At 47.8% G+C, this 27,799-nt stretch overlaps 1 protein-coding gene across 1 annotated transcript in view; it reads right to left on the bottom strand.

Annotated features, from left to right (window-relative positions):
- Nucleotides 1-22,651, bottom strand: part of SBK1 (SH3 domain binding kinase 1) — a 73,612-nt gene extending 50,961 nt beyond the window's left edge. Inside the window, exon 1 of the mRNA XM_082199180.1 lies at nucleotides 21,427-22,651. Coding sequence (XP_082055306.1) covers nucleotides 21,427-21,647 — 221 coding nt within the window. The 5' untranslated portion in view covers nucleotides 21,648-22,651. The remainder of the gene's footprint in view (nucleotides 1-21,426) is intronic.
- Nucleotides 22,652-27,799: the final 5,148 nt, after the last annotated feature.

Raw genomic sequence — 27,799 nt, 5'->3', positions numbered from 1 at the left:
TTACTTTAGATGCCAAATTGTCCCAGGAAAAAGGCAGCGCTCTCTGGCAACGGCTGTGCGGCTTTGCTCCACGGAAATAGCAGTTGACTCACAGCACCGCGCCACTTCCCCCTCTTCGCTTTGGAGCCCGTTAGTGGGCTCCTTTGCGGGTTGGGGGGCGCTAAAGGTACCCGCCGAGTCCCACGGTCACAGGCTTCATCCGCCTGTGATTTCTGAAAGGGTCCCTGCTTCGCCGCAGCAGAAAAGACCCGTTTCGCGCGGAGCTGGTCCCTCCGGTTCAGAGGGAGTCCGCTATTGTCGATGGCGCCACCCCGGAAGTCCCTACCTCACAGGATTGTTGTGGGGATTAAATGGGGGAGGGGGAGAACCACGTGTGCAACTTTGAGTTCCTTGGAGGAAAAGGTGGGATATATATGCAATGGGTGGGTGGGTGGGCAGGCATTTGGAAACTAGCCAATTGTAGAAAATCATAGAATTGTAGAGATGGAAGAGCCCACGAGAGAGTCATCTAGTCCAGGTATAGGCGAACCTGGCCCTCCAGATATTTTGGGACTACAATTCCCATTACCCCTGACCACTGGCCCTGTTAGCTAGGGATGATGGGAGTTGTAGTCCCAAAACATCTGGAGGGCTGAGTTTGCCAATGCTTGATCTAGTCCAACCCCCTGCAATGCAGGAGCCTTTTTGCCCAATCTGGGGCTCAAACCCACAACATTAATTGCTCTGCCTGCTTTTGCCTCTGGCCCCCAGGAGGCTGCCCAGAAGGGAATGTGGTTAGGCTGAAAAAGATTCCCCGTTCCTATTAAATATGAATTGAAGCAAATTTGGGTCCTGGTTGGCTAGCCAAAGTAGCAGGGTGGAACGAGTGGAATTCCCTCTTCCCCACAGCAGCTTCCCAAAGCCAATTTGCTTATTCTCCAGTGGGCTCCTTTTACACTCGTTCTTTTTCTTTTCTTTACAACATTGGGAGGTCTGATCGTGAGTCTCCCACAGCCTGTGAAGCTTGGGTCTCTGTGTAGATTCTGAAGGGGTGAATGCCAATAAGAGCCTTCTGTCACCAAAAACAGTCTCCTTCAACCATCGCTCTGCTAGAAAACTTAGATCTCTCTCTCTCTCTCTCTCTCTCTCTCTCTCTCTCTCTCTCTCTCTCTCCCCTCCCTCCCTCCTTTCCTAAATCAGCCTCACAATAATGCATCTGACAGCATGTACCTTCCACGTGCAACAACACGTCTCACTGCTTGTTTCATGGCTTCGGATTATTTTTAGCACTAATAATAGCCACATTCAGAAATTTATGTTACTCAGAACTGCTAAGGGGGTTCACAGCTTTGGAACATGGAAAATATTTATAGAGCATGTTTTCCTGGCACATGGAAGGTGGGTTTGGTGTGTGTGTGTTTTAAGAAAAGGGGAAAACTTGTGGAATCGAGTAACTCGGTCCAGAGAGCACATGTGATACATTTGAAGTGTTCATAACAGAGGTGCAGAACCGTTTTTCAGCCTGAAGACTGCATTCCCTTCTGGGCAGCCTTCTCAGGGCCACATTCCAGTTTGGGGTGGGGCCCAAGGCAAAAGTGGGAAGAGCAAGGCATGTAAACATTGCCTTAGTGCCCCACCCCTGGTCTAAAATGCCATGTTTAGCAGCAGAATCCTAGACATGCCTACCCAGAAGCCCAGTGGAAATGGAGCTTCTACACCATACACATAAAGCTTCCTTCGGTCACATCCACACCATACATTTAAAGCATGCTCCTGCCACTTTAACAATCAGGGCTTCCTCCAAAGCATTGTGGGGCCTGCCACACATTAAGGGTGCTGACCTCACAGACCTACGCTTCCCAGAAATCATATCAAGCCACAGTTCCCAGGAATTCCCCTTGGCTGTTAAAGTGGTATAAGAGTTCTTGAAATGTATGGTATGGCTGCTGTCTTGTGCTGGGTGGTGTTAAGATTCCAGAATCCTTAAACCAAGGAAGAATGTGCCAACAAGCTCTTCCTCACTGGGGAGCTGTCCATGGTACCAAACTTATTTTTAAAAATATATCAGGGAGCCATTTTCTTTTGCTGACATAGAAGATCAAACCTATCCATTCTGAAGGAAATCAGCCCTGAGTGCTCACTGGAGGGACAGATCCTGAAGCTGAGGCTCCAATACTTTGGCCACCTCACGAGAAGAGAAGACTCCCTGGAAAAGACCCTGATGTTGGGAAAGATAGAGGGCACAAGGAGAAGGGGATGACAGAGGACGAGATGGTTGGATAGTGTTCTCCAAGCTACAAACATGAGTCTGACCAAACTGTGGGAGGCAGTGGAAGACAGGAGTGCCTGGTGTGCTCTGGTCCATGGGGTCACAAAGAGTCGGACATGACTTAACGACTAAACAACAACAACAAAAGGAAACGTGGATCTTTCTCTTTCTCTTTCTCTCTAATGGGGAGCCTTCCAATATTGTTGAACTCACTCTTGGTTGGCTCATCATTCTACAGAAAGACACACACAGAGGTTTGGTTTTGTGTTGGTGATTCCTGGTGTGGACTACCAGTGACTCCTTCTTACTGCTTACAACAATGCAAGCCTGGGACATGCATAATTCACTCATACAACCCATTACCTGATATTATAATCAGCACCAGCATCCATGATTTGGACCCCTTCCCTCCCCACCACCACCTCAGAAAATCAGAGCCACCAGTCATTCTTATACCCTGCCAGGTTTACTTTCAGGGTATGTAAGAATATATCGCTCTTAATGGGCACCTTTCTCCAATCTAAAATTGTTTCCACTTATTTGTATGGCCTTAACACTGGCCTGGGACACAGTTGGCGCTGTGGGTTAAACCACAAAGACTAGCACTTGCCGATCAGAAGGCCAGCGGTTCGAATCCCTGCGACGGGGTGAGCTCCCATTGCTCAGTCCCTGCTCCTGCCAACCTAGCAGTTCGAAAGCACGTCAAAGTGCAAGTAGATAAACAGGTACCGCTCCAGCGGGAAGGTAAACGGCGTTTCCGTGCACGCATCTGGTTCGCCAGAAGCGGTTTAGTCATGCTGGCCACATGACCCGGAAGCTGTACGCCGGCTCCCTTGGCCAGTAAAGCGAGATGAGCACCGCAACCCCAGAGTCGGCCACAACTGGACCCAATGGTCAGGGGTCCCTTTACCTTTAACACTGGCCTAGATCTCATGGAGGAATGCCTGACTTATACGGCTTCAAACAGCAGAAAGGGTGCTCAGATAGCTGAACACTCGTCTGCACAAAGAATTCTTGTCCCTAGAAAGCTAGCATGCCAGGGAGATTTTTATGCACGCTTTGCATTTGTATGTATATTTTTATATGCATTACAAGGCTGGGGACTCACTTGGTGTCTTCATTGTGTATTTTTTGGTGCCAGGCAAAAACATTCCTCTCCTCCTGGGCCATATCTAAGTCAGCAATCTATGGCCTTTAAAACTGTGTCTTGGGGTGCGTATGTTATTAGTTAGTTGGTTATTATGTTTTTTTGTGTGTTTTTATACTGTAAATTGCCCCGTGGTCCTTGGACAAAGGGTAGTATATAAATTTTATAAATACAAAATAAAATAAAAATGAAATGCCATATCCCTGCCTGATCACTGAGATCTTGGGGAGAGTCTCTCTTAGTGTTCCCCCATAGTTCAGATGCATGAGTCACATCCCCCAGAAGCTGTGTATTCGCTGTTTCTCTGGGAGTCCCTTCCAGCTGAGATGAGACAGGACCCCTCCCTGCTAAACTTGAGGTTTATGGCAAAGACCTTTCCATTTCAGCAGGCATTTTTAGGAAGTTTTCTGTTTCTGTGATTAATTTTAATTGCTCTTATCCATTGTATGCTTTCTCGTTTTTATGCAAACCTGCTTAGAAACTTTGGTAATTGAGCAGTATATAAATAGCTTAAATAAAACAGTCTCACATCTCCCAAGGAATCTTCTTTGGGAGAAACACCTTCACAAAGGATGGTCCGTGTTGCAGAATCTGAGGCTGAAGTGCCCTCTAGTGACTATTTTGCCTCATTGTAGGAAAGCAATAAATAATAAAGGAAAGCTTGAAGCCTTCTGTCCAAACATCACAGAGGACATGGGCCACATCCACCACAACATTTAAAGTGCTTGTGTGCTGCCATAGCTTCTCCCAAATCCTGGGAACTGCAGTGCTGAGGGTTGTTAGGAGACCCTTTTTCGGTTCACAGAGCTACAATTTCAAAAGATCCTTGAGAAGAAAAAGGATTGCTGGTTAAACCACTCTGGGAAATGCACACTATAATCTCAGGCCAAATCTGCATCACAGCTGAAAATACGCATTTTCCAAATCCATTTGATCTGCTGAAGCACTCTGTGGTTCCACGCCTCTCCAATTTTTTTCACCGTTTCCACATATTGTTGTACAAGAACCGCATGCTCTACCTGTTTGTATTTCAGATCCGAAGTCATGCTGTTGCTCATTTTTTAAAAACACAACCCACCCAATGACCCTTCATAAGCAGCCCAAAAGCATGGGCTGTGCTTGCTTCCCTTAGCCCGTTCCCATGTATCTCAGGGTCATTATCAGATTGCTACTACACTCCAACTTAATTTATTATTTCTTTTATTTATTTATTAGATTTCTATACCGCCCTTCATTGTAAGATCTCAGGGCGGTTTTGCAGAATAAAATATAAACTTCATTTCCTCATCTAGCCAACAATCAGCATCACAAGCAAACATTAAAGTAATTGCCCTTAGAACAACCAGTAATGTTACAAACGAATAAAGGAAAATGCAGTCTGTGTTTCTCGGTCTCAGGCACTGCTACTCAGAAGTAAGCTCCACTACGTGCAAAGGGACATCTCTGCCTTGCCTATGGCAGGAAGATGCTTGGGCAAAGGCCTGAATCCCTCGGGAGCTGCTGCCAGCCAGTGTAGACAATACTGAGCTAGATGGACCACTCAGAATAGTGAAGGGTTGTAAGTCGGTGGCAGGGCATCTGCACTGCATGCAGCGGTTCCCAAGTTTAATCTCCTGGTAGGGCTAATAGTGGACACGGATGGCGTTGTGGGATAAACCACAGAGCCTAGGACTTGATGATCAGAAGGCTGGCGGTTCGAATCCCCGCGACGGGGTGAGCTCCCGTTGCTCGGTCCCAGCTCCTGCCAACCTAGCAGTTTGAAAGCACATCAAAGTGCAAGTAGATAAATAGGTACCGCTCCAGCGGGAAGGTAAACGGCGTTTCTGTGCACTGCTCTGGTTCGCCAGAAGCGGCTTAGTCATACTGGCCACATGAGCCGGAAGCTGTATGCCGGCTCCCTTGGCCAATAAAGCGAGATGAGCGTCACAACCCCAGAGTCGGCCATGACTGGACCTAATGGTCAGGCGTCCCTTTACCTTTTTAGGGCTAAGAGAGGCTTCACTTGAAACCCTGGGGTGCTGCTGCCAGGCAGCGTGGACAATACTGAGCTAGATGGGCCCATGGTCTGACTCTGCAGGTTCCTAGGGTTCCTACATAAGGTAACAAAGTCAACCTCTGGAGTCTCTAGTTGAAAAGACCCTAGGGATGCCAAGTGGGCATGGAAGTTGCATTACACCAGGAAAGAGTCTTTGTCCATCCGGCTCAATAATGCCTATGCCAATTGGCAGCAGTTCTCTGGCAGAGGTCCTTGCTTCCATCACCTACGTGTGTGTGATTTCAGCCACGGCTTGATAAGGAGGCAAACAGAGACAAGCAGATTTGGGGATAGCTTTGAGAGTAGCAGCCTGGCCAAAGTCCCATCAGTGTGTCCCAAAATGGAAACGGTTCAATGTGCCAATGTGTGGTGTGTCTCTCCACCCCCCTCCAACCTGACTTCTGCAGGAAGGGAGGTATTAGCACTCCCTAACTATTTCTGGACTCTGAAGTGATACTTGCCTTCCCCGGCTTCCTCCCGCACCCTGCTTGCTAATGTGTTTCAGAGCTAATAAGCAAAGCGGGAGCCAAGGAAACAGCTGCCGCCGCTGCCGTGTGCCTTGCGAGGGTGGCAGGAGAAGAGCACATTCCCCGCTGGGGTCAGATCGCAGCCAGCCCCCCCCCCCTTTGCCCAGCCCGCTCTGGCTAGTCCTTCTAGACCAGCTGGCATTTTCTAAGTGGGATGGCCAGCTGAACATCGGAAGCTGCCTTATACTAAGTCAGATGATTGGTCTGCTAGTTCAGTATTGGCTGCACTAGTGGCAGTGGTTGTCAAGGCTTTCAGGCAGGGAGCAGGGAATATCATAAGAACGTAAGAAAAGCTTGCTGGATCAGGCCAATGGCCCATGCAGTCCAGCATCCTGTTCTCACAGTAGCAAACCAGATTCCTGTGGGAAACTCTCAGTGGCACAGCATGGGGGGGGGCCCACAAGGGGTGGTTGCCCTGGGCAGAAGATGGTTAGGGACGCAAATTTTCAACACCCGGTGCTGCCTCAATACAGCCGCATGCTTCTGTTGCTGGGCTCCATTGAAAACGGCTCGCCATGTGAACCAGGAAGCAGCTTCTCCAGACAATGAAACAGCTCTTCTTTTCTTATGTCTGTGATTGTGATCTCCTAGGTGATGCGGACGCCATTAGGCAGTAGAATGTACATGTGTACAGTGGTACCTCGGGTTACAGACGCTTCAGGTTACAGATTCCGCTAACCCAGAAATAGTACCTCAGGTTAAGAACTTTGCTTCGGGATCAGAACAGAAATCGCACAGCGGCCGCATGGCAGAAGTGGGAGGCCCCATTAGCTAAAGTGGTACCTCAGGTTAAGAACAGTTTCAGGTTAAGCACAGACCCCCAGGACGAATTAAGTTATTAACCTGAGGTACCACTGTACTCTGTCCGTTTCCCTCTCTCTCATGACCCTCCCCATGGCCTCGGGCACTGGCAACCCACGCTACGCCACAGGAAACTCTCAAAGAGGAGTTGAGCACAAGAGCCCTCTTGTGGTTTTCAGCAACTGGTTTTAAGAAGTATTACTGTCTCTGACCGTGGAGGCAGAGCATAGCCATCATGGCTAGTAGCCGCTGATAGCCTTATCCTCCATGAATTAGTCCAATCCTCTGGTTGCAAAGCTCCACAGTTTAACTCTGCATGACAAAGTCACTTGTTTTGTCCGTACTGAATCTTTCAACATTCAGTTTCACTGGGTGGCCACAAGTTCTAGTTTGTAAGGGAAAAAATTCTCTTTCGACTTTCTCTACACTGTGAATAATCTCATAAATGTCTTGTCATATCTACTCTTATTTAGTTTTTCTCTAAAGTAGAAAGCCCCAAATGCTGCAACTTTTCCTCATATTGGAGGCTCTTTGCGGTTGATGGACATGGAAGGGTTAAAATGATAGAGTTGGTTCTGTTCCACAAATTAAGCCAGGTAATTAATTTGGAGTTTGTTAGGGAGGGGCATGACAGCTGCTTATTCATCTTGAGAGTTTGGGGTGGGTGGGTGGGTTGGTTGGTTGGATGGATGGAAGGAAGGAAGGAAGGAAGACATGAAAAGCAGGCACAACTGGACAGGATAGAGTTGCCACATCCGTCCCATCCCTCAGATTTCCACTTGGAATACTTAATAGAAGGAATTTTGTCTGGTGGGTTGGCATGCTAGGAGGAGTTCTGAAAGGTCATTTGGCTATCAAGTCTGAGTTTTCTTTCTTTTTCTTTTTTTTAATGATATTTATTAGGAGTTTAAAAAATTACAGAAAATAGAAAAAAGGAAAACAATAAAAAAATTTAACAGAACATACCTTACAATACAAAAAAAGAAAAACATAAAAAAACAATACAACAAAACAGCAAAAAGAAACAAAAACACTAAAACACACATCCAATGTTCCATATCTTTACCTTTCATTTACTTGTTTCATCGGCCTCCTCACACCTCCCTTTATTGTATTCTAGTTCAATTACCTATTTCAGCAAATTCTTTCCATCTTTCTCAAGTCTGAGTTTTCTGGCTATGTTTGTTTTGTCCTGCGAGTATAGGGTTTCTCCACCACCGCTCCTTGTAAGAGCGAACTCCATGGGTGAGTGCCAATGGAAGTGAAGGGGCATGAAAAAACAAGAGAGAGGTCTCAGCAGGCTCAGGGGAACCTAGAAGTTTGCAGAAGAACCAAAAACCCACTTCTTTTAAGAAGCCTAAGAAGGAATGGTACTCCCCTCCAAAAAAAACCCCAAAGCAGTTGGATGACAACTGAGCATGCTCAGTAGCAATGGATTATTGAGTGTGAATTGGAAAAGAAAAATAGAAAACCAGGGGGTCAGGTGGGGGAGGGAGATGGGCAGTTTCAGTTTCTTTTAATTTCTCCAAACTTAAATTCAGTTCTCCACATTTCCACATCAGTTTACAGAAAACCATCTAAATTCATAGAAATAGTGCGAATTTTCCCTCATAAATGCAATTTTGTATGCTATTTGGCCTGGCGTGCATGTTTTTGCAAAACAGTTTCTCCCAAAATAATGCATTTTTTGTACTTTCTTTTCACCAATTTGCACTATTTTCATGAATTTTCACATCAGAAAACCATCAAAATTCATGGAAATAGCGCAAATTTTTCCTCATAAATGCATTTTTGTATGCTATTTGGCCTGGCGTGCATGTTCTTGCAAAACAGTTTCTCCTAAAATAATGCAATTTTTGTACGTTCTTTTCACCAGTGCATGCATTTTTTAATGTATGCCTTAGTTTGCTACATGCATTTCTTGGTACACATTTTTTCACTACCTAGTATTTCCACAGCATGTGCAAACCTCATGGTAAAACCAACCACAATATTCTCCAAGCCACAGCAAACACATCTGGGCTCCTTAAGAAAGGGTTAGCCCTGCTCCTCCATTATGAATGGGGGGGGGGATAGATTCAGTTCACATTTAAAGGAGAACAGACCTAATTTGCACTTTCCAAACTGATAAGCAAACCAAAAGTCATCTACCCTTTGACATCCTCACTTCTCCAAAGTTTGCAATGCAGTTCTCTAGCCAAAGTAACTGTGTACAGAAATGCATAGACTGGGGTAAAGTGCCCATAAAATGCAGATATTTGTGAAAATAAAGCACAAGTTGTTTGCAAAAAAATGCACATATGAGGCAAAATTGTACATATGAATGTGTACACAGTGGTACCTTGGTTCTCAAACACCTTGGTACTCGAACAACTTGGAACCCAAACACTGCAAATCCGGAAGTAAGTGTTCCGGTTTGCAAACTTTTTTCAGAAGCCGAACGTGCTCCGTTTTGAGAGTTACACTTCCGATTTGAGTGCAACACTTCCGTTTTATGTGTTACGCTGAGGTCTGTCTGTTTTGCTATTTATTTTGCGTTTTTGCTTTTGCGGCTTTTTTGTTTTTGTTTTTGTGACTGTGTGGAACCCATTTCAGCTACTGATTGATTGATTGATTGTGTGACTGCAGTACATTGTTGATTGCTTTCATTTTATGGATCAATGGTCTCGTTAGATAGTAAAATTCATGTTAAATTGCTGTTTTAGGGGTTGTTTTTAAAAGTCTGGAGCACATTAATCCATTTTGCATTACTTTCTATGGGAAAGCGTGCCTTGATTTTAGAACGCTTTGGTTTTGGAACGGACTTCCGGAACGGATTAAGTTTGAGAACCAAGGTACCACTGTATATCTGGAGAAAGGCACATTAAAACGTTGATGAGTGGCCTGTTTCTAATGAAAAAAAAGTTTGCAAACTGATGTGGAAATGTGAAAAGCTGAGTTTAAGATTGAGAAAATGAGAAAGTAGAATGGGCAGCATTTCACCCTTGCACATTGCACCCATGTCCTTTTGATACATTCAGTGGAGACCTGGGGTTGTATAAGCTCCACTCACAGAAGACCCACTGAAATCAGCACGCCTAAAATAAAGGTAAAGGGACCCCTGACCATTAGGTCCAGTCGTGACCAACTCTGGGGTTGTGGTGCTCATCTTGCTTTATTGGCCGAGGGAGCTGGCGTTTGTCTGCAGACAGCTTCCGAGTATGTGGCCAGCATGACTAAGATGCTTCTGGCGAACCAGAGCAGCGCACAGAGACGCCATTTATCTTCCCGCCGGAGCGGTACCTATTTATCTACTTGCACTTTGACGTGCTTTTGAACTGCTAGTTTGGCAGAAACTGGGACCGAACAACAGGAGCTCACCCCGTCATGGGGATTCGAACTGCCAACCATCTGATCGGCAAGTCCTAGGCTCTGTGGTTTAACCCACAGTGCCACCCATGCCCATTAACCTGAAGGAGTTTACTCTGAGCATTGGAAACAGCCCCTGGCTCCTAAAAATGAACCTGCCCCCCATTGTTGAGTCTGGCTCTTGCCCAGATCATTCCCCTTGACCTCCACCACCCCCTTGACATCCATCTGCAGCCTTTATGTCAGTGAATAATGTATGGCTAAGAGATACTTTAATTACCCTGTGGAGCCGCAGGATGGGACAGAGGAATAAGAAGGGAGACCGCAGAGCCAGGGTGCTCTGGGACGGCTATCTATAGCCCATGCAGTTCACCTTCATTGTATGTGTTGGGAGCGCAGCAAGGAAGGCAATAAATAACACAAATGGATAACTGCCCCTTTGCCTACTGCAGGTTGGACTCTGGCCCGCAGGGAGGAAGGAGAGGAGCCAGCAAAGCCGAGCTCTGCCAGGGCTTGTCCCCTGGTGAGAAGGACAAGCTGCAAAGCTGCATCCTTTGTGGAAGGGCCCTGACTCAGAGGGAGAGATCTGCATTGCACCCAGAAAGTCCCTGGTTCGATCCCCGGCAGGGAAGGGAGGAAAATCCAATGCAGTTCACATTTAAAGACAAACTGTGCACTTTTTGCACTTTCCTGAAGCATGCACAAACGGAAGCAAAATTCAGACGTCTCTGGATTTTGCAAGGGAGCCAAGCCATGTGTGTACAGTAATGCATATACTAGGGTAAAGCGTGCGTGGAAAGTGTATATATTGGTAGCAATGACCTACAAAATGCCTGCTATTAGGAGAAAATGCTTTACAGAACTGTCTATATTAGGCAAAGTTGCATACAGATGTGTGTCTATTTAAGGGAAATTTGCACTAAGCTGCTGATGAATTTTCAGGCATACTTTTTATTTACTTATTGCAAACTGATCTGGAAATGTGGAGAACTGAAGACTGGGAAAACAGGTAGCTGGGAGAAACTGGAACTGCCATATTCACCCATCCCTAACCCCTGGAATCTTCCGGTACAGTTGGGAAACATACTCTCTTGGAAACCTAGAGAGCTGCTGCCAGCCAGTGTGATCAGTACTGAGCTAGATGGATCAATGGTCTGGTTTAGCATGAGATAGCTTCCTATATTCCTTTGACCAGTGGTGGGGAAATCTCCAGCGCTTGTCCCCCGGGGGAAGAGAAGGACCAGTCTTCTCAACCCTGCATTGCATCAGTAATAGATTTTAAATATATATATCAATATGCTAAGATGCAAACTAGCCTGACAGAGGCAGCTGTGACCTCCAAAGGTTCAGAGCTGTCGGCTATTACAGTGGTACCTTAGGTTAAGTACTTAATTCATTCCATAGGTCCGTTCTTAACCTGAAACTGTTCTTAACCTGAAGCACCACTTTAGCTAATGGAGCCTCCTCCTGCTGCTGCTGCCGTGCCGCGGGAGCACAATTTCTGTTCTCATCCTGAAGCAAAGTTCTTAACCTGAAGCAATATTTCTGGGTTAGTGGAGTCTGTAACCTAAAGTGTATGTAACCTGAAGCATCTGTAACCCAAGGTACCACTGTATTATTATTACTACTATTATTTCATTAAAGGTATATACAATTTCACTGTAAAAACAACAACCCTAAAAGTGGTTTACAAAAAGAATAAAACAATGAAATGATCAATAAAATAGAGTTTGAAACAGTCATCTAACACATTTTTAAAATAATTAAATCAACAATAAACTAAAGCCCAGATTTAACACATGCCAGCTTTCTACATGTCTGGATAGGCTTGCCTTTTTAAAAAAATGTTTTCAGCGGAAAAGAGTGCAGGGAAGGAACCTGCCTGATGTCAATCAGCAGGGAGTTCCAAAGGGTGCAGCCATATTGGAAGATCAGTTTCTTACAAATGCAGAATGAGTGTTATGTGGTATCTGTAACAGGGCCACTTCCACAGACTGAAGAGGTCAAGGAGGTAATGCCTAGTGGTAGCTATGCCTTCTATGTTTCTTTACCTCCCTTAAATCTCTACCACTGTCTCTCTCTTTTCAACTAGAAAGCTAACTCCAAAGATTTTTAAAACAACAAGGGGATAGATAGCTCAGAGACACCTGCTGGCAGATTTTCAAACAGCTGGTTTACTTCTCCTTAGAAGGTTCATTTGAATCAAGCACCTCTTCTCATCCACACCCCCGCCTCAATCAGGCTCATTTAAAAAGCAAGACGTCGCCATGATCTCAGGGCATAACTCAGGGTGAACAGCAGACACGAGAAAGCAGAAAGCTAGCAGCTAGGGGGGCAGGCAGCAGGGCACCAAGATAATTTTAGACACTGGATTTAATAGCCGTACAGCTAGGGAGGGAAGGGTCTGTCGTATATATTCAGTGTGTCTCGGCTTCTCATTTCCCCAATCTGCAATTCAGTTTATCACGATTCCATATCAGTATGAAATGTGTTTGGGGGGGGGGGTTTAAGTCCCCATGAAAATTTATCAGCATTTTAGCACAATTTCTCCTAGTATACACACTTTTGTATGGAACTTTGCCTAATACAAAGCACTATTCCCCAATACATTTTGTGTGCTGTTTTAAGCAATGCAATATTTTTAATACACACTTCCCCCTAAATTTTGCATTTTTGTACACGTTACTTAGCTAGAGAACTGTACCGCAAATTCTGAAAAGCATGGATTTCAAAGGATGGCTGGGTTTCAGTTTCGGTACTGCCTCAGAAATGTGAAGCGAGTTGAATGTCTTCCCCAGTCCTGCTATAGCAGGCTCACAACCCAAAAGACACAGCACAAAAGGAAAAGGGACAGGGTAGGAAGTGGGGGGAAACAAGACTAAAAGTTAAATAGCTCTTATGATGATCTTACGAAGTATTGTCCTGGAATTTGTGGTATGGGGTGAAATGCTTGACGAAGGACTGTAGTTCTGTGGTACAGAGCATAGGCTTCGCATGAGGGAAGTTCCAGATCCAATTGCTGGCAGCTCCAGGTACTGTACTAAGGGTGGGGGGAAATCATATCTGCAACCCAGGAGTGCTGCTGCCTGCCAGTGTGAACCTAGCCCAGAGGTGGCCAACATGGTGCCCTCTAGGTTCTGGTAAACTACAATATCCCTGGGGCTGATGGGAGCTAGAGTCTAGCAACACCTGGAGGAGTAGCACATTGGTTACCCCGATCTGGCCTATTCCCTGAGGTGCTAGTTTTCTATGTGCAGGGAGTTTCCCTCCTTTAGATGGGTGACATGGGTGAACATTCCATCACATAAGCTTTCACTTGCTGTCTGATGATGCTGCTTGACCACCTCGGAGCATCCCACAGATGCTGACAACTACACCATAATAACAACAGTCACTCTGCAAGTAAAGATATCTGCTTGTGACCAGGCGGTTCCTTGATTTCCCCTCCCCATAAAAGGATGGTGTTGGTGGGGAACCAACATCATTAGGCCTCGAGACATAATGATGTTTTGATCAATAACTGGCGTACGCCAAGAAAGGGACAATTAATAATTAATTTATATGGCACTTTCAATTTCAGAAGTACTTTGCAATCTTCAGCTCGCCCAATATACGAGACAGGTGGCTGGCTGCTATTTTGAGGCAAGTTGCTCAGGCTGTGGCTCATTCCAGGACAAATGCTCTTAGCTTTGGCCCTGAAATAATCCAGTAAATTGGGATTGCTTGTTAGGGTGATATCAGATGCTTGCTCATTCTGATTTTTTATACAGCACATAAACTGCCTTCTTGACCCATTATTGGTTTCATCCTCTCAATCTGCCTGAGTTTGTCTTTGCATGCAGGGGAAGTCCCTAACTCACTAAGAGTTTAAGACCCGTCGGCCACTCTCACCTGGTTTAGCTGGCCAGTTTAAGCCATTCCCGGGATGCGGCTACTGTTGCAAGCTGACAGCTTCTGGGAGCCACTGGTGAGAGCTGAGTGCAAGGTGAGAACCAAAGGTGGACAAACTGTGGGAGGTAATCCACTGGGAGCAGTCAAGTACAACATTCCTTGTAATGCTAGAGAAGACATGTGAGGGAATGTTTGGTCCAGCCAGATGAAACTTCCTGTTCCTCCTGGCTGGAGTATCCTTCCTTTGCATGTGACGAAAGGTGGGCATGACCTTACCTGTCCAGGTAACAAAAGGGCGAGTCACGCAGCGCACCCCTCTCTTTTTCACTTCCTTCTACGTTTGACCAGCTTTTAGCTAGGACTGCTCTGCTAGGTCTCAGCCCCCCCCCCCCATATGGGGTAGATCCACATGTACATATTTGTAACTAAGTCTGCCTTCATGGATCCAACTGTGGACTGATGTAAGTAAACTTCTTTTATTGACTTTGAATAAGATTGTGGGGTCTTTATTCTTTTAAGAGGGACTCAAGGGAACTTACCAGGAACGTACAATTCAATCACAGACAGATTGAATTGTATAATAATGAGAGGCTTACACGAGCCTGCAACCAGCTATCTGCTGTGCATGTAAAAAGGGGAATGTAAACTCTGCTAAGTAAAGGAACTTGCTAGCGCACGTTGGGAAGGATATTAATAAACAATATATATCCTCTCCTGCCACCCTGAACATTCTCACACAAACTGCCCCAGAAGGAGCACAATTTGTCCCCCAACCATAGCTGTCAACTTTCCCCCCTTTTAAGGGAAATTCCCTTATTCCGAATAGGAGTCCTCGGAAGAAAAGGGAAAAGTGGACAGCTATGCCCCCAACAGATGTCCTAACACTCCCCTAACACCTCATACACATCAATTTGACTTTTTGCCTCAATATGCAGCAACACCCTGGGCTGATTTGGTTTTTTCCCCAGGAATTAAAGTTGCAGGATTCCAACCCAGAGAGAGCCATCTCCAAATATGGATGGTACTCAGGGTCTTTCTCTGAAGACGGATTGCACTATTATTGCAGGGGGGGGCACATAATGCAAGGGAGAGGGGAGTGAGCCTCAAATGTAGGAATCTCGATAAAGTGGCAGCAAGAGAAGCAGTTAATGGGCAATGAAAAGGGGTAGCCCTGCCACGGGGAATGGTGGAGAGCTTCCTTGCCACCCCCCCACTTTCCTGCGGCAATCTCCGGCAGCCTGGGAAGAGCAGACCCGACCAGCGACAGCCTGCTCAGACATATGCTTCTGATCACACTTTTCCGTCATTGCCGGCTGGCGTGCTGGGTCAGGCACAAGTCCCAGGTCCCAGCAGGGAAGGCCTGCGATGAGAGAGGCAGGCACGATGGCTGGCTCTCCGAACTGCGGAGGAAAGGTAGAGCCCACCTTCCAAATGCAGGGGCGCCCCCAGAATGAAGCACTTGCCCTAGGACAGGGGTCTGCAACCTGCGGCTCCGGAGCCGCATGTGGCTCTTTTACATCTTTGCTGCGGCTCCGGGGCGGATACTAGCGAGGGGAGGAGGCGCATTGTGCGCCCCGACACTCCTCACTGTGGCGGGCGGTGCGTGCGTTAGTCACGCACCGTCCCGACGTCACCTTCCCGCCCGCTGTCAGATCGTGGCTCCAGAGATATATTTGTTTTAAATGTCGCAATGGTTTTGCGGCTCCCAGTTGTTGTTTTTTCTTCGGAAACGGGTCCAAGTGGCTCTTTTTGTCTTAAAGGTTGCAGACCCCTGCCCTAGGATCTGACTGGCATGGGAAGGTCAGGTCAGCAGGCAGTTTTCTGTTTCAAGGATGGTCCGGTCCAAGTCCAGCTTAAAAGATGAGGTTTTTAGAGAGGATGAGAGGCCTTGAAGTCGCCTGCCCACACCTGGGCAACAGACTGAGCAGGCTGCCCACAGCTTACCTAATCACAGCAGGGATAAAATTATAGCAATTCTTTCTACATGTGCAAGGCATATGCAAGTTTTATGGAAATCTATGTCTTCCTTTTGCCCATTGTTGGTGAGGCATTTCCTCTTTTGGGGGAAAGGGGCGGGTTCCGCAGCATTTTAATGAGAATTTCCCCTAATACAGTGGTACCTTGGGTTAAGTACTTAATCCGTTCTGGAGGTCCGTACTTAACCTGAAACTGTTCTTAACCTGAAGCACCACTTTAGCTAATGGGGCCTCCTGCTGCTACCACACCGCCACTGTGCAATTTCTGCTCTCATCCTGAAGCAAAGTTCTTAACCCGAGGTACTATTTCTGGGTTAGCGGAGTCTGTAACCTGAAGCATCTGTAACCCGAGGTACCACTGTATACACATCCATGTGTGCTATTTTGCCCAATATACATATTTCTGCAAAGCGATTTCCTTCAATGTGTCTCTGTGTTATTTTCCCTAGGATATGCATTTTTATTGCATGTCTTCACCATGCTAATTTTCCTATATATTCCTTGGCTCGCATGGCTGGTGAACTGCATTGCAAAATTTAGGGTAGGGCATGTTTTGAAGGAAGCCCGTGTTTCAGTTTGCGTATTGTTTTGGAAAGTGGAAATGTCGAGTCACGATTGGATGCTTTGATTGGATGTGTATATTTAGATTTGTGATTTAACTGTAAAATGTGGAAATGAAAAATAAAATATTTTAAAATAAGTGTGAGCTGAGTCTGATTTCTCCCCTGCCCCTAGTCCGCGGGCAACATTCCCTTCTGGGCATCTTCCGGGAGGGGGCGTTTTATGCTAGAACTGCACAGGAATAGGAGGGAAAGTAGGCACAGCAATCAATGTGTATTCTTTGTACAGAAGGCTAGTATCTAAATGTGCACACAAACAGCCCCCATGCATCTTTTTCTGCAAGTAAAGTTCTGATTAAATTGTGGGCCTCAACCATGTTTTATTTCTAAAAGGAGTCCCGTTTTTTGCACCCAGTCGCTTCAAGCTGCACAATATTATTATCTGTAATAGATTTCTCTATCTTTCATCCAGGCAAGCAAGAAGCGTTATCAGAGTCCAGAGGCACATTCCAGCCAGGCAAAGTGACGCCAGTGAGGGGTGTAACTGCAGACAGTCCGGAGGCTCAATAGAAGGGTCCGGAGGGCTATATTTGGTCCTCAGCCAGAAGTTCCCATCCCTGTGTTACATTAGACCAGGGATAGGCAACCTAAGGCCTGGGGGCCAGATGTGGCCCAATCACCTTCTCAATCCGGCCCGCAGACGGTCCAGGAATCATCGGTTTTTACATGAGTAGAATGTGTGCTTTTATTTAAAATGCATCTCTGAGTTATTTGTGGGGCATATTCTTTTTTTCCCTTCCAAAATAGTCCGGCCCACCACATGGTCTGAGGGCGGTGGACCGGCCCACGGCTGAAAAAGGTTGCTGACCCCTGCATTAGACCAATTAAAAGACACACAGACAACCAATTCCTAGGATAGCTTAGTCAGTAGAGCATGAGACTCTTAATCTCAGAGTTGTAGGTTTGAGCCCCACATTGGGCAGAAGTTGCCTGCGTTGCAGGGGGCTGGACTAGATGACCCTCATAGTCCCTTCCAACTCTACAAAGCTATTGTTCTGAATTGTTTGCAGGGAGGCTAGACAACGCTGCATCAAAGCAAGTGTCACCCCACACTTTCGATTGCATTTCCCGTCTTTTGGGGAAGTGGGTTTGTTGCGCAAGAGCGCCAGACAAACTGTAAATTCCACAACCTGAGTTTGCAGGTGTGCGACGGACTCCCATCCTTAAAATAGTGGCCTCCTGGAATCACCCACAGTGCCACTCTCCTCCAGCGCGTTGCACTTTGCGGATTCAGTTAGCCGGAGCCTCTGTTGTAGTACGCAGAGCGGGACACACACATACACATTAATCGCTGGAATGGATCAGGGGAGCTTTGCCTAGTTGCTGGCCATGAACTGCTGCCCTGGGATTAGGAATTAGTTCAATACGTGCCAGGAGCCAGGTTCTGCAGTGAGAAAAGAGGTCTTTAGCCTATCAAAGGCGGTCCCGTCAGGTCAGAGGCCACGGTCTGGTTGTTTCAGTTCAAGATCCCTGGCAGGTCCTTCTCTCATTGCCTCTAGAATAATTTTGCATGGGAGTTGTGTGGAGGCTGCCAGATGACGGTTCCTTGCTAGAAGCCCCACCCCACCCAGTGGCTGCCAGCAGAACTCAGGCTAGGTTGTCAACTGACCAGAAACTGATCTGCTCCTGTGCCTTTAATAGCAGCTTCATGGGCAGAAATCCGTAAAGGAAGCTTTCCCCCAGCCTGGAGCAGAGCGTTATCAACTACTAATGCCTATCAGCTGCTATTATTAAAGGAACAGGAAGACCAGAAAACCAGAAGGTATGCAGGGAGAAGAAGTCTGGCTGGCCATTGGCAACCCAGAGATTTTACCCTTTTATCCCTGCTGCTGAATTGGTCCTTCTCAGTCTTGTGATTCCCCCTTCTTTGCAGTGCTTCCATTACTTTGGGGGGGAATAGAGGGCCCTTAATACATACCCGGGACGTGGGTGGCGCTGTGGGTTAAACCACAGAGCCTAGGACTTGCTGTGAGCTCCCGTTGCCCGGTCCCTGCTCCTGCCAACCTAGCAGTTCGAAAGCACGTCAAAGTGCAAGTAGATAAATAGATACCACTCCTGTGGGAAAGTAAATGGTGTTTCCGTGCGCTGCTCTGGTTTGCCAGAAGCGGCTTAGTCATGCTGTACGCCGGCTCCCTCGGCCAATAAAGCGAGATGAGTGCCACAACCCCAGAGTTGTCCGTGACTGGACCTAACGGTCAAGGGTCCTTTACCTTTAATCCATACCCACCTCACAATGCTATCACCACCACCCTGCAATTTTAATAAAACAGTGTCTCTCCGATGTAGCCTTCCAAAAATGGTTGCTAGAGTCTGGCACAAAAAGGTAATTCCCAGGAAACTCAAGCACTCCTCCGTAGATTTGAAGGTAAAAGAGGCATCTTGGACTCCTGGAACAAGGACTGCTAAAAACAAACAAACAAACAAACAGCTGGGAAGGGCTTGTGGGGAAGGGATGGGATCCTGGCTCCGTTGCAGAGCATCTGCACTGTGGGTGGTTCCAGAAGGCCACTATTTTAAGGGTGGGAGTGAGCCGGGAGGAGACCCTGGCTCTGTTGCAGATCATCTGCTCTGCATGCAGAAAGTCCTAAAATCAATGGCATCTCCAGGCAGGGCTGGGAGAGACCTCTGCCTGGAGGCCTGGAGAGCCACTTCCTGTCAGTGTAGAGAGTGCAGAGTTGGGTGTACCCAGGACCCCAATATGGGAGTGTTGCTCCAACTCAGTACAAGGCAGCTTTCTGCAGGAAGGAGCTGTAGCTCAGTGGGAAAGTACCTGTGTCGCATGCAAAAGGTCACGGGTTCCATCCCCTGTGGCATCTCCAGATGGACTGGGAGCTGAAACCCTGGAAAGCTGCTGCCAGTCGGTGTAGACAACACTGAGCCAGAGGGACCAATGGTCTGACTCAGCCTAAGCCCAGCTTCCTACGTTTCAGATTCCGCCATGTTTCTAAAGCAAGGGTGTTTTACAAATTGACACCTCTCTGAAATGAATTTCAAGGCTGGTTTGCACAACTATTTTTAGACGGAGAGGCGTCTGCGACACAGATATTGTTTGCCTGTTTTTCTCCTGTTGGGGGCACAGGTAGGGGTTGCCACCATTTCTTTCCTCTTCAAGGGGCCTTGCTCCTGTGTTTCTCCAGTACGGCTGACATGCAGAAATGTCGCAAGAGATGCTCCCAGGGGCCCCAACCACCCTGTGTTTTCCTCCATGTCGGGAAAAGCCTCTCCTTATTCAACACACAGGAGCAGAGAGCAAGTAAAGAGCAAAAGTAAAGACGGCACTCCTACTCTTGTGTCAATACAAACTGAGCATTGTTTAACCACCTCCATTAAAGGTGAGTTGCGCCATGATGAATGGGCATCTGGACGAGCAGTGAGTTTCCTGGGGTAGAAAAATGCCACAAAGTCCACAAAGATTATTTTTTTCATGCTTTACAGCTCAGCTGAGTTCAAGAGCCACACGGGCTTGTATGATTCCATGCTTTTCCTACTCAGAGTAGACCTCTTGGAATCAATTGGCAAGCCTAACCTGAGTTTTTTCCCATTTCCGTGGGTCTACTCTGAATTGGATCCAACCTGATATTACCTTTGGCATTGAGTGAGCCTACTTGGAGACAAAATGGGGAGGAAGAGAACCAGGGATGTCACCATCTTGAACTCCTTGGGGTGGAATATAACTGCAGTATGTAAGGAAATAACCAGTGCTATTTTACTAGAAAAAGAGGTGCCAGAACTCAACCACGAATGCCTCCTTTGTTCTTTTATAATGGCAGTGGTGCCCACCTGAGAGGAACTGAGTTCTGGTGAGTTGCAGCTGAAGCAAAGCCCTGGAAATAACCTTTGAGGGTTCGCAACCTTGGGAGGGATGTATAAGCACAGCATGCAAAGTGGAGAGTCCACACAGTGCCTCTGTGGGAAGGGCTGTGGTGCAGGTGGTCTTGCATGCAGAAGGTTCTGGGTTCAATCCCCAGTATCAGCAGTTTAAGGGCCAGGCAGGCAGTGCTGGGAAAGAACTCTACCCAAGACCCTGGAGGGCCACCGCTGGCCAAAAGCAGGCAGATCTGAGCATCATGGACCCATAGGGCTGTAAACAATGTTAGTCCTACTCACAGCAGCCCCAATGAAATTAATGGGCATGGCCTTGCCTGGATCTATTGATTTCCATGGGTGTGCCTCTTGAGTAAAAGTTGGCTGGAGGTGACCCATAGGCTAACAACTTCCTCTGTGTAATCTTCCTAGTGTGGACTAGGAGCTGAGAGATTCCTGCATTGCAGGGGGTTGGACTAGATGACCCCTGGGTCTCTTCCAACTCTATAATTCTATCATTCTAGGATCCCCACCTGGCCATGAAGTTCACTGTGTGGCCCTGGGCCAGTCACTGCCTCTCAGCCTAGCCTACTTCAAAGGGTTGCTGCCGGGATTAACTGAGGAAGGGAAGAACCATGTACTCCACCTTGAACCTATTGGAGAAAAAGGTGTGATATAAATGCAATAGATACCTAACTAATGAAATGCTATGCATGCTGACGTTTTTGCTCACGCCAGAAACAAGTCTGGTTTCAGCACCAGAACTCAGTCCTAAGAAAGCAGAGTAGCAACTGTGTGCCCAGGCATGTACAAAGGACCTCTTCTTGACTGGTGGGATCATCAGAACTATCCTGCAAACATCAGGGTCCCATGTCGGAACGCATGCTTTCTAATTAGGGTTGAGCCCCTGGGACCTATATAAATAAGCAGCCTTGACTACTACGGGACACAGGACATCCCTAGACCGCTTCGCCTCCCGCGCACGTCCCAACACCTGCCCATCGTGCAGGGAAGTCTCCTCTGACCCACCTGTTCACTTGCAAGGGCTGCAGCTCCTCCTTCTGAAAGCAGGCAAAGCAGAAGGAATCCATCTCCCCGAGGATGCAAGGAAGGGGGCGAACCAACTCCAGTCCAGCGCTAGCATCTCTCTTTGCATGGGGCGGGGCTGCCCTCTGCTGTCCCGGCCCAGTCGCTGAGAGGAAGCATCTCAGCCCTTGGTCTCTCTCATGACCTGCCTCTCCTTCCAGCATGCAAGTCTGTCACAGCTCCCCTTGCAGAGGCCCTGCCAGGCTGGGAACTGGACCAGGAGCCTCCAGGGCCAAAGAGGTGGGCGGTGGTGTTTTTCGGCCTAAGCAAGGGGTCTCATCAATCTCAGGCCTTAACAGGCTCTCTGACAGGCAGTGAGACCAAAGCAGGCTTTCACACCTTCTTTCTCAAAGGGTTGACCATCTCCTGCCATGCTTGGTTTGCCCCGTCTCACCATGGGGAGTCCTTTCAGCCCACCTTGTAGCTTCTATAGAACCCAAGTCTGCTCAACAGGAGTGTAGGCCTCAGTAGATTCCTCTCCACTCAGGACCCTCTTTGTCAAACCTTGCCGGCACCTCTCTCTTTGGCTGTGGACCACCAGACCTCAGAGCAGGTCCACTCTGGCATGGGTGCAGAAGGCAGAGAAGTTCTCAGGCTTCGAGTGAGGAGCTTTGCAAGACAGGAGATGTTCCCTTCAGGCCAGGACCATCACCAGGCGTCTTTTCCCAGGAGCAGGTGCAAGGTAGTCTTGACTGCACGTCCCAGTTGTTGGTGGTGGCGATGCTCCTCTGAAAGTGCCGTCGCTCTTCTGGAAGGGACAGGAGGTCAGTCCTGGGCTGGCCAGATTGTGTGATGGACCGCGGAACCTGGCATTCAAAGCATCCCAGCGCAATGAGAGAAGCTCTCTCTTCCAGGGACCATCTGCGTGGACGTCGCCAGCTGCAGCAGTCCGGATCTGTGGGACAGGAGAAGGAGTTGGTGGCAGCAAGTTGTATGGAAAGATATGCGTGTGCATGAGAGAGAGAGAGAGAGAGAGAGAGAGAGAGAGAGAGAGAGAGAGAGAGAGAGAGCAGTGTTCCTCCTTGACAGTTCATTCAGGCTGCGCAGCCAAGGAGACCGGGAGAGCAGCCCAGGCTGGCCAAGCGCACACAGCCTCTCTCGCCCCGGGAATAAAAACTTATGGGTCCGCCAAAGAGACCCAGTTCCGCAGGGCTTGTCTCGTTGACAGAGCAGCCGGCTCCCTCTGACAGATAAAGCAGCGTGGGTATTAATAGCTCAAGATTCACGCGGAGAGGCTGGCGGGTTAACTCTTGTGTTGCCAGCAACCCAGCCTCCTCCGTCTACAGGTTCTCTAGGACCGAGTGGCTACTGGAGCTCATGTGCTCAAGGACGGGCTCTCTCAGTCTCCAGGAGGCGTGGGGTGGAAGGTTGCCACTGTCTCATTTGGATTGGGGTTTCTTTTTTGCTTTTCAACTGCCCATGCTCCTGCACCTTCAACAACAGCCCACTCTAAGTGGGGGAAGCTCTCCTTTCAAAAGCAAAAGAAGCCATGGCAAAAAAAACCTAATTCCTGTGCTCTGGGCTATGCTTCAAACTGCAGAAGAGCAGGAGCAGTTTTGGAAGTTGGCAGCCCAACGGGGAGGTAGAAGGCCCCTGAAGAGGGCCAGCAGCTCCCTGCCAAAGCTTGCACTGATTTTCAAAGATGGGGATCAGTGGGGAAGCCGTTCCTCTCTCCCTACCTTCCCCCTTAACTATTGTGCATTAAAGTAGGTTAAATCAAAACCCCATCTCGTTTGTTCTCTGTTTTGTATTATTTTGCTGCTAGGTCGGCTGGCAGTAGAATCCCCAGTGTGGATCAGATCTCCTGAGCCCCAGTGCAGTCCTTTTATTTAGGGGCAAGATGGGTGTACCCCACTAAGTCTTTGAGGACACACACAGCCAGCCGATCCCTTAATAGTAGGGAATGTCAGAATATGGACATGCAGCACAGACCCATATGTCTGTTTAATCTTGGAGCCCAGGAAGAGGGACAGGCAGAAACTTGCAGATGCATAAGTTGAGTCGTGCTAGGAAAGAAGGAGAAATTGGATTCAGGTCTCACTTGAAACTGAATATATCAAATCTGCACCTTCCGAAATAATATGCGAACTGAAACATGGTTACCCATAAAAAAAATCGCACTTACCCAAATTTCACTACGCAAGTTCGCCAACCAGCCAATGTTTACAAAAACAGGAAAACATGAATAAAAATGAATGTACCAGTGAAAATCATGCACAACAATGCATTATATTAGGGGGAATGGCTTGCAAAGTGCACATTAGGCAAAACTGCATATAGAAATGTGCACATTTTGTGTTCAGAAATTTGCACAAAAGTGCTGATGAATATTTGTGAGGTTCTTTATAATAAATAAATAAAGTGCAAATGTCTGCAAAAGGTGGGGAACAGGATTTAAGATTGAAAAAAATTAGAAATTGAGAGAACTGAAATGGACCGATCCTTCTGTCCCTAAGTATACCTATGTCCTGTTCTTGACAGCCTCGGGCTTCGGCCTCTTCTCATTCTCCAGTGTTGCAGTACAGCCCTCTTGTGTCTGTAATATATTCTGCAACATCGCACAAATCCTTGGCTGTGCCTTCGTCATGTGAAGAAGCTGCTCTGTGTGTTACTGGATATACTTTTAATTCAGCAGAGCACAGGAGGCGCTTACTTCCCCTGACCACCCTATCGCTCACTAGTTGTTGGACCAAGAAGTGTGTGAAAAGTGGTTTATAAAAGATTTCACGTGTCCTTCATAACAAGTTTGCACTCCTGCAGTGCAGGAATCTCAACTGAAGCATCCCTGACAGATGGCCACCCAACCTCTGCTTGAAAAACCTTCAGTGAAGGAGACCCCACCACCTTCAGAGGAAATCTCCTCCACCGTTGAACAGCTCTTAGTGTCGGAAAGTTCCTCCTGAGGTTAGTTGGACTCGCCTTTCTTGTAATTTGAATCCATTGCTTCTGATGTTTCTCATGCAGACCCTGTTCATCACAGCAGACCATTGGTCCACTGGCCTCATTCTGGTCTCCTCTGACTAGAAGTAGCATACCAGGGTCTTGGAGAAGAGGGCTTTCTTTCCCCAAGGTTGCTACTTGAGATGCTTCAGGTGGAGAAGGCTAGAACTGAACATGGGAACCTTCTGCATGAGAAAAATGTACCCCACCACCAAGTTATAGTCCATCCCCAAGTGCTTCTCAGTAGAGTCAGTCCATACATTCAGCTGCTGTTCTCCAAGTGTCCACAGTCAACGGAGCACTGTTCATTCTGCATATGTGCGAACTAGTCATTACAATAATTAAATTCAGTGCCTAATCTGCATTGTCACACAAGTCATCTTTCACACACCTGGAATTCACACCTGCTTGCAACGGAAGGATGCCAAAAATATTTATGTGGTCTGGCTCAAGCGATGCTAAGAAACATTTGATTTTGCATTCCTCCATCCAATGAACTCAGGCCATCTTTTTTTTTAACCTTTGCGACAACCCTGTGAGGTGGGCTAGGCAGGGAGAGAGGAAGCAGATCAAGGCCACCTTAGTGGAGCAAGGATTTGAATCGAGGTCTCACCGATTAAAATCCACCACACACTAACCAATACATGAGATATTCCCTTCCTACCATTTAAGAGAAAAGACTACAATTTTGTGGGACTGAAGGAGGATTCAGATTGGGGTTGGTTGGTTGGTCTGGACTCACGCTGCTGTTCTATGATGAAGCCTGGAGCAAATGAAGTTGGCTTGGACATCTTTTTCATTTATTTGCTCGGTCTCTGTGTGTCTATGATGTCCTCAGAAAGCCTTTCCTAACCTCTAGATGGAGAGCTATTGCCTTGTGCCTGGGGGAGGGCTCAGAATTTAGGAGCCAGCCTGAAAGAATTGGAGACTGTGTCGGCAACAGAGAAGAGATCCTGCTGTGATGCTGTGGTCTGCTAAAAACAAACTGGGAGAAACTTCCAAATGTTATTTTTTTGACCATTTGTTGAATGGGTGATAGAGGGGAAACCAACCAACCTTCTTCATTAGGCAAATTGCAGCAGTGGGGGGATTTAGATCAGAAAAGAATGGCACATGGGATGGGTTAACCAGATGGCCACAAAAGTGCATATGGCTCTTTTAAAAAACCTCTCAGCCAGTGGTGACTTGTGCCCACTGGGACTGGTAAGTCAGAAGGCAGGGAGCCCAACAGTAGGGGGAGCCACAACTAATGGCAGGCAGAGCCAACTAGTTCCCTGCTGAGTTCTACCAGGGCAAAACAGAGACGGGGGGGGGGGGAGCTGACAGCCAGAGCCATCTCTTGGGCTGGTTGTAAGCAAGAAGACAGGAGAGTAGGGGTTGAATGAGGACAGACTGAGGTAGGTGGGGCAGTGCCCCATTGCCCCAATAGACCAGCCTCTGTGTGATGGCCTGGGAATCTGATTCAGAGGCTGAACCTGAGGAATCCCAGCCTGCACAGGAGTCCCCGCCTCCAGGGCTGGCTGAGCTGGGGCAGGGGCTTGAATCTGAAGGGCCCGCATCTGAATCCACTCTGGCTCCGGAGGTGACTGAGGACCCATTGCCTGCAGGTGCTCCTCTCCCAGCCCTGTCAGGGGAAGGTGAGGTTGCCTCTGGGTCCAGTAACCCTCCAGCCTCTCCTGAGCTGCAGAGGCTCAGGGCAGAGAGGCGGAGGGAACTAAGTTCTCTCAGGAGGAGTGCTTGCCTTAAGGCCAGGAGAGGTGAATCACCTGTGGGCCGGGACCGCCATAGGCCTCAGAGGAGATAAAGGCCAGTCAGCCCAGTCCCAGGTTGCAGGAGCAACATCACTGGTAACCTGTTCCTGCTGGCACCCTGACCTGCTCTCCTGAGTTCCTGACCATGCCCGACTCCTCGCTTTGGGCCTCACTTCACCCCTGATGGACAGCCTCCTTACCCTCGACCTAGGACCGGACTTAGACCACGCTGCACGGTAAACCCCCTCCCCCCGGGACCAGCACACTCCGCTGCTCTCAGCAGATCAATCCCAGATTTCCATCTGCTCTGTCTTCTGTGTTCCTTAGTAAGCAGTGGGCCCTCGATGGGTCCCAAAGGATGGAAGCTGCACATCTGATTCTTCTTCTTTTTTAATGGACTCATTTAGATTGGCATAGGAACGTGCACACTGGCATAGGAATGTGTACACAGAACTACTAATGCAGACTTTAGGGGAGCTGCACGGAATTCTTCTGTGTGGAAAAAAACTAGTGTGGCCTCATGGTAAGCAGCTTGCATTGCCCGTAGAGGAAGCCTCAACTTGACAGTTTTGACGTCCTTACCTGTAGGTAGGCTGAGAGTGTCGTGGCCATGACCTTGCATTCTGGGGCACAGAGAGCAGCGGGTGGTGGGCACAGGTTCCTGGCTTTCCCCCCAGCATGGGGCTTTGTCATTTCTCCTTCTGAATTATTTAGTGTTCCTCAGTTTGAAATGCATCTCCCCAGCCTAGCCCTGGCCCCGCTAATGGGAAAAATCAATCGCTTATTAATTTATGGGGGCCAGGAGGCTTTCGAATGCAGCTCATAAAGAGCAGTTGGCCGGACGGCACGATCCGCTGGGACAGTGAGGGGATGTCGCTGCTGTTCTGGAGGGAACCTGAGCAGGCCAGAAGGGAAGTAACCCAAGGTGATGCGCACTGGGTACATTCCTCCTTCCCCCATCCAACATTGTGTCCTACAAAAGGTCCAGAGGGAAACATGTACAATCTGCACATCATTCCGGGTCCTGTCTCTGGTAGGAGTCCTACCTCTGCTACCTAAGACATAAGAAGTGCCCTGCTGGATTAGCATCCTGTTCTCACAGTGGTCAACCACATGTTGATGGGAAGCTTAGGACCTGGACGCAATAGCACCCTCTTCCAATTTTGATTCCCAGCCACGGGTATTCAGAGGCATCCTTCCTCCAACAGTGGTGGTAGAACAAAGATCCAGCAGTGGTGGTCAAATCCAAAGCTTACACCAGCACCTGACATCATGGACAAGCGGCTAGGGTCCAGCACCATAAGATGCTTACAAACTCTGAGTCTGGCCCAAATGGCAGTTTCTCTTCAGAGGAGGATGTTTAGATCACATCATCCTTAGTTGAGGGGGAGGGGAGATAGCCCTCCTTCTCTAGTATTTCTTAGCCATTCAGAGGACTCATTCTTGTCACCATTCAGCCAATGCCCCTGACAAAAGGGAGGTTGTACAGTCACTCTGCTAGAACTATCAAGGCCATCTTTGTCTCCATCATCCCGTATAATAAAAATGTAAGGCTGTCGACATGCTGCAGTTCATATTGCTACCAATAGGCGGCCACACCAAGTCCAGCATGAAACAGGGGGCCC

This window comes from Podarcis vaucheri (genome assembly GCF_965113315.1).
Source record: "Podarcis vaucheri genome assembly, chromosome: 14".
In the NCBI taxonomy this organism is placed as follows: domain Eukaryota; kingdom Metazoa; phylum Chordata; class Lepidosauria; order Squamata; family Lacertidae; genus Podarcis; species Podarcis vaucheri.
Note: the sequence above shows the minus strand (reverse complement) of the source record. Positions and strands in the feature narration are given on the sequence as shown.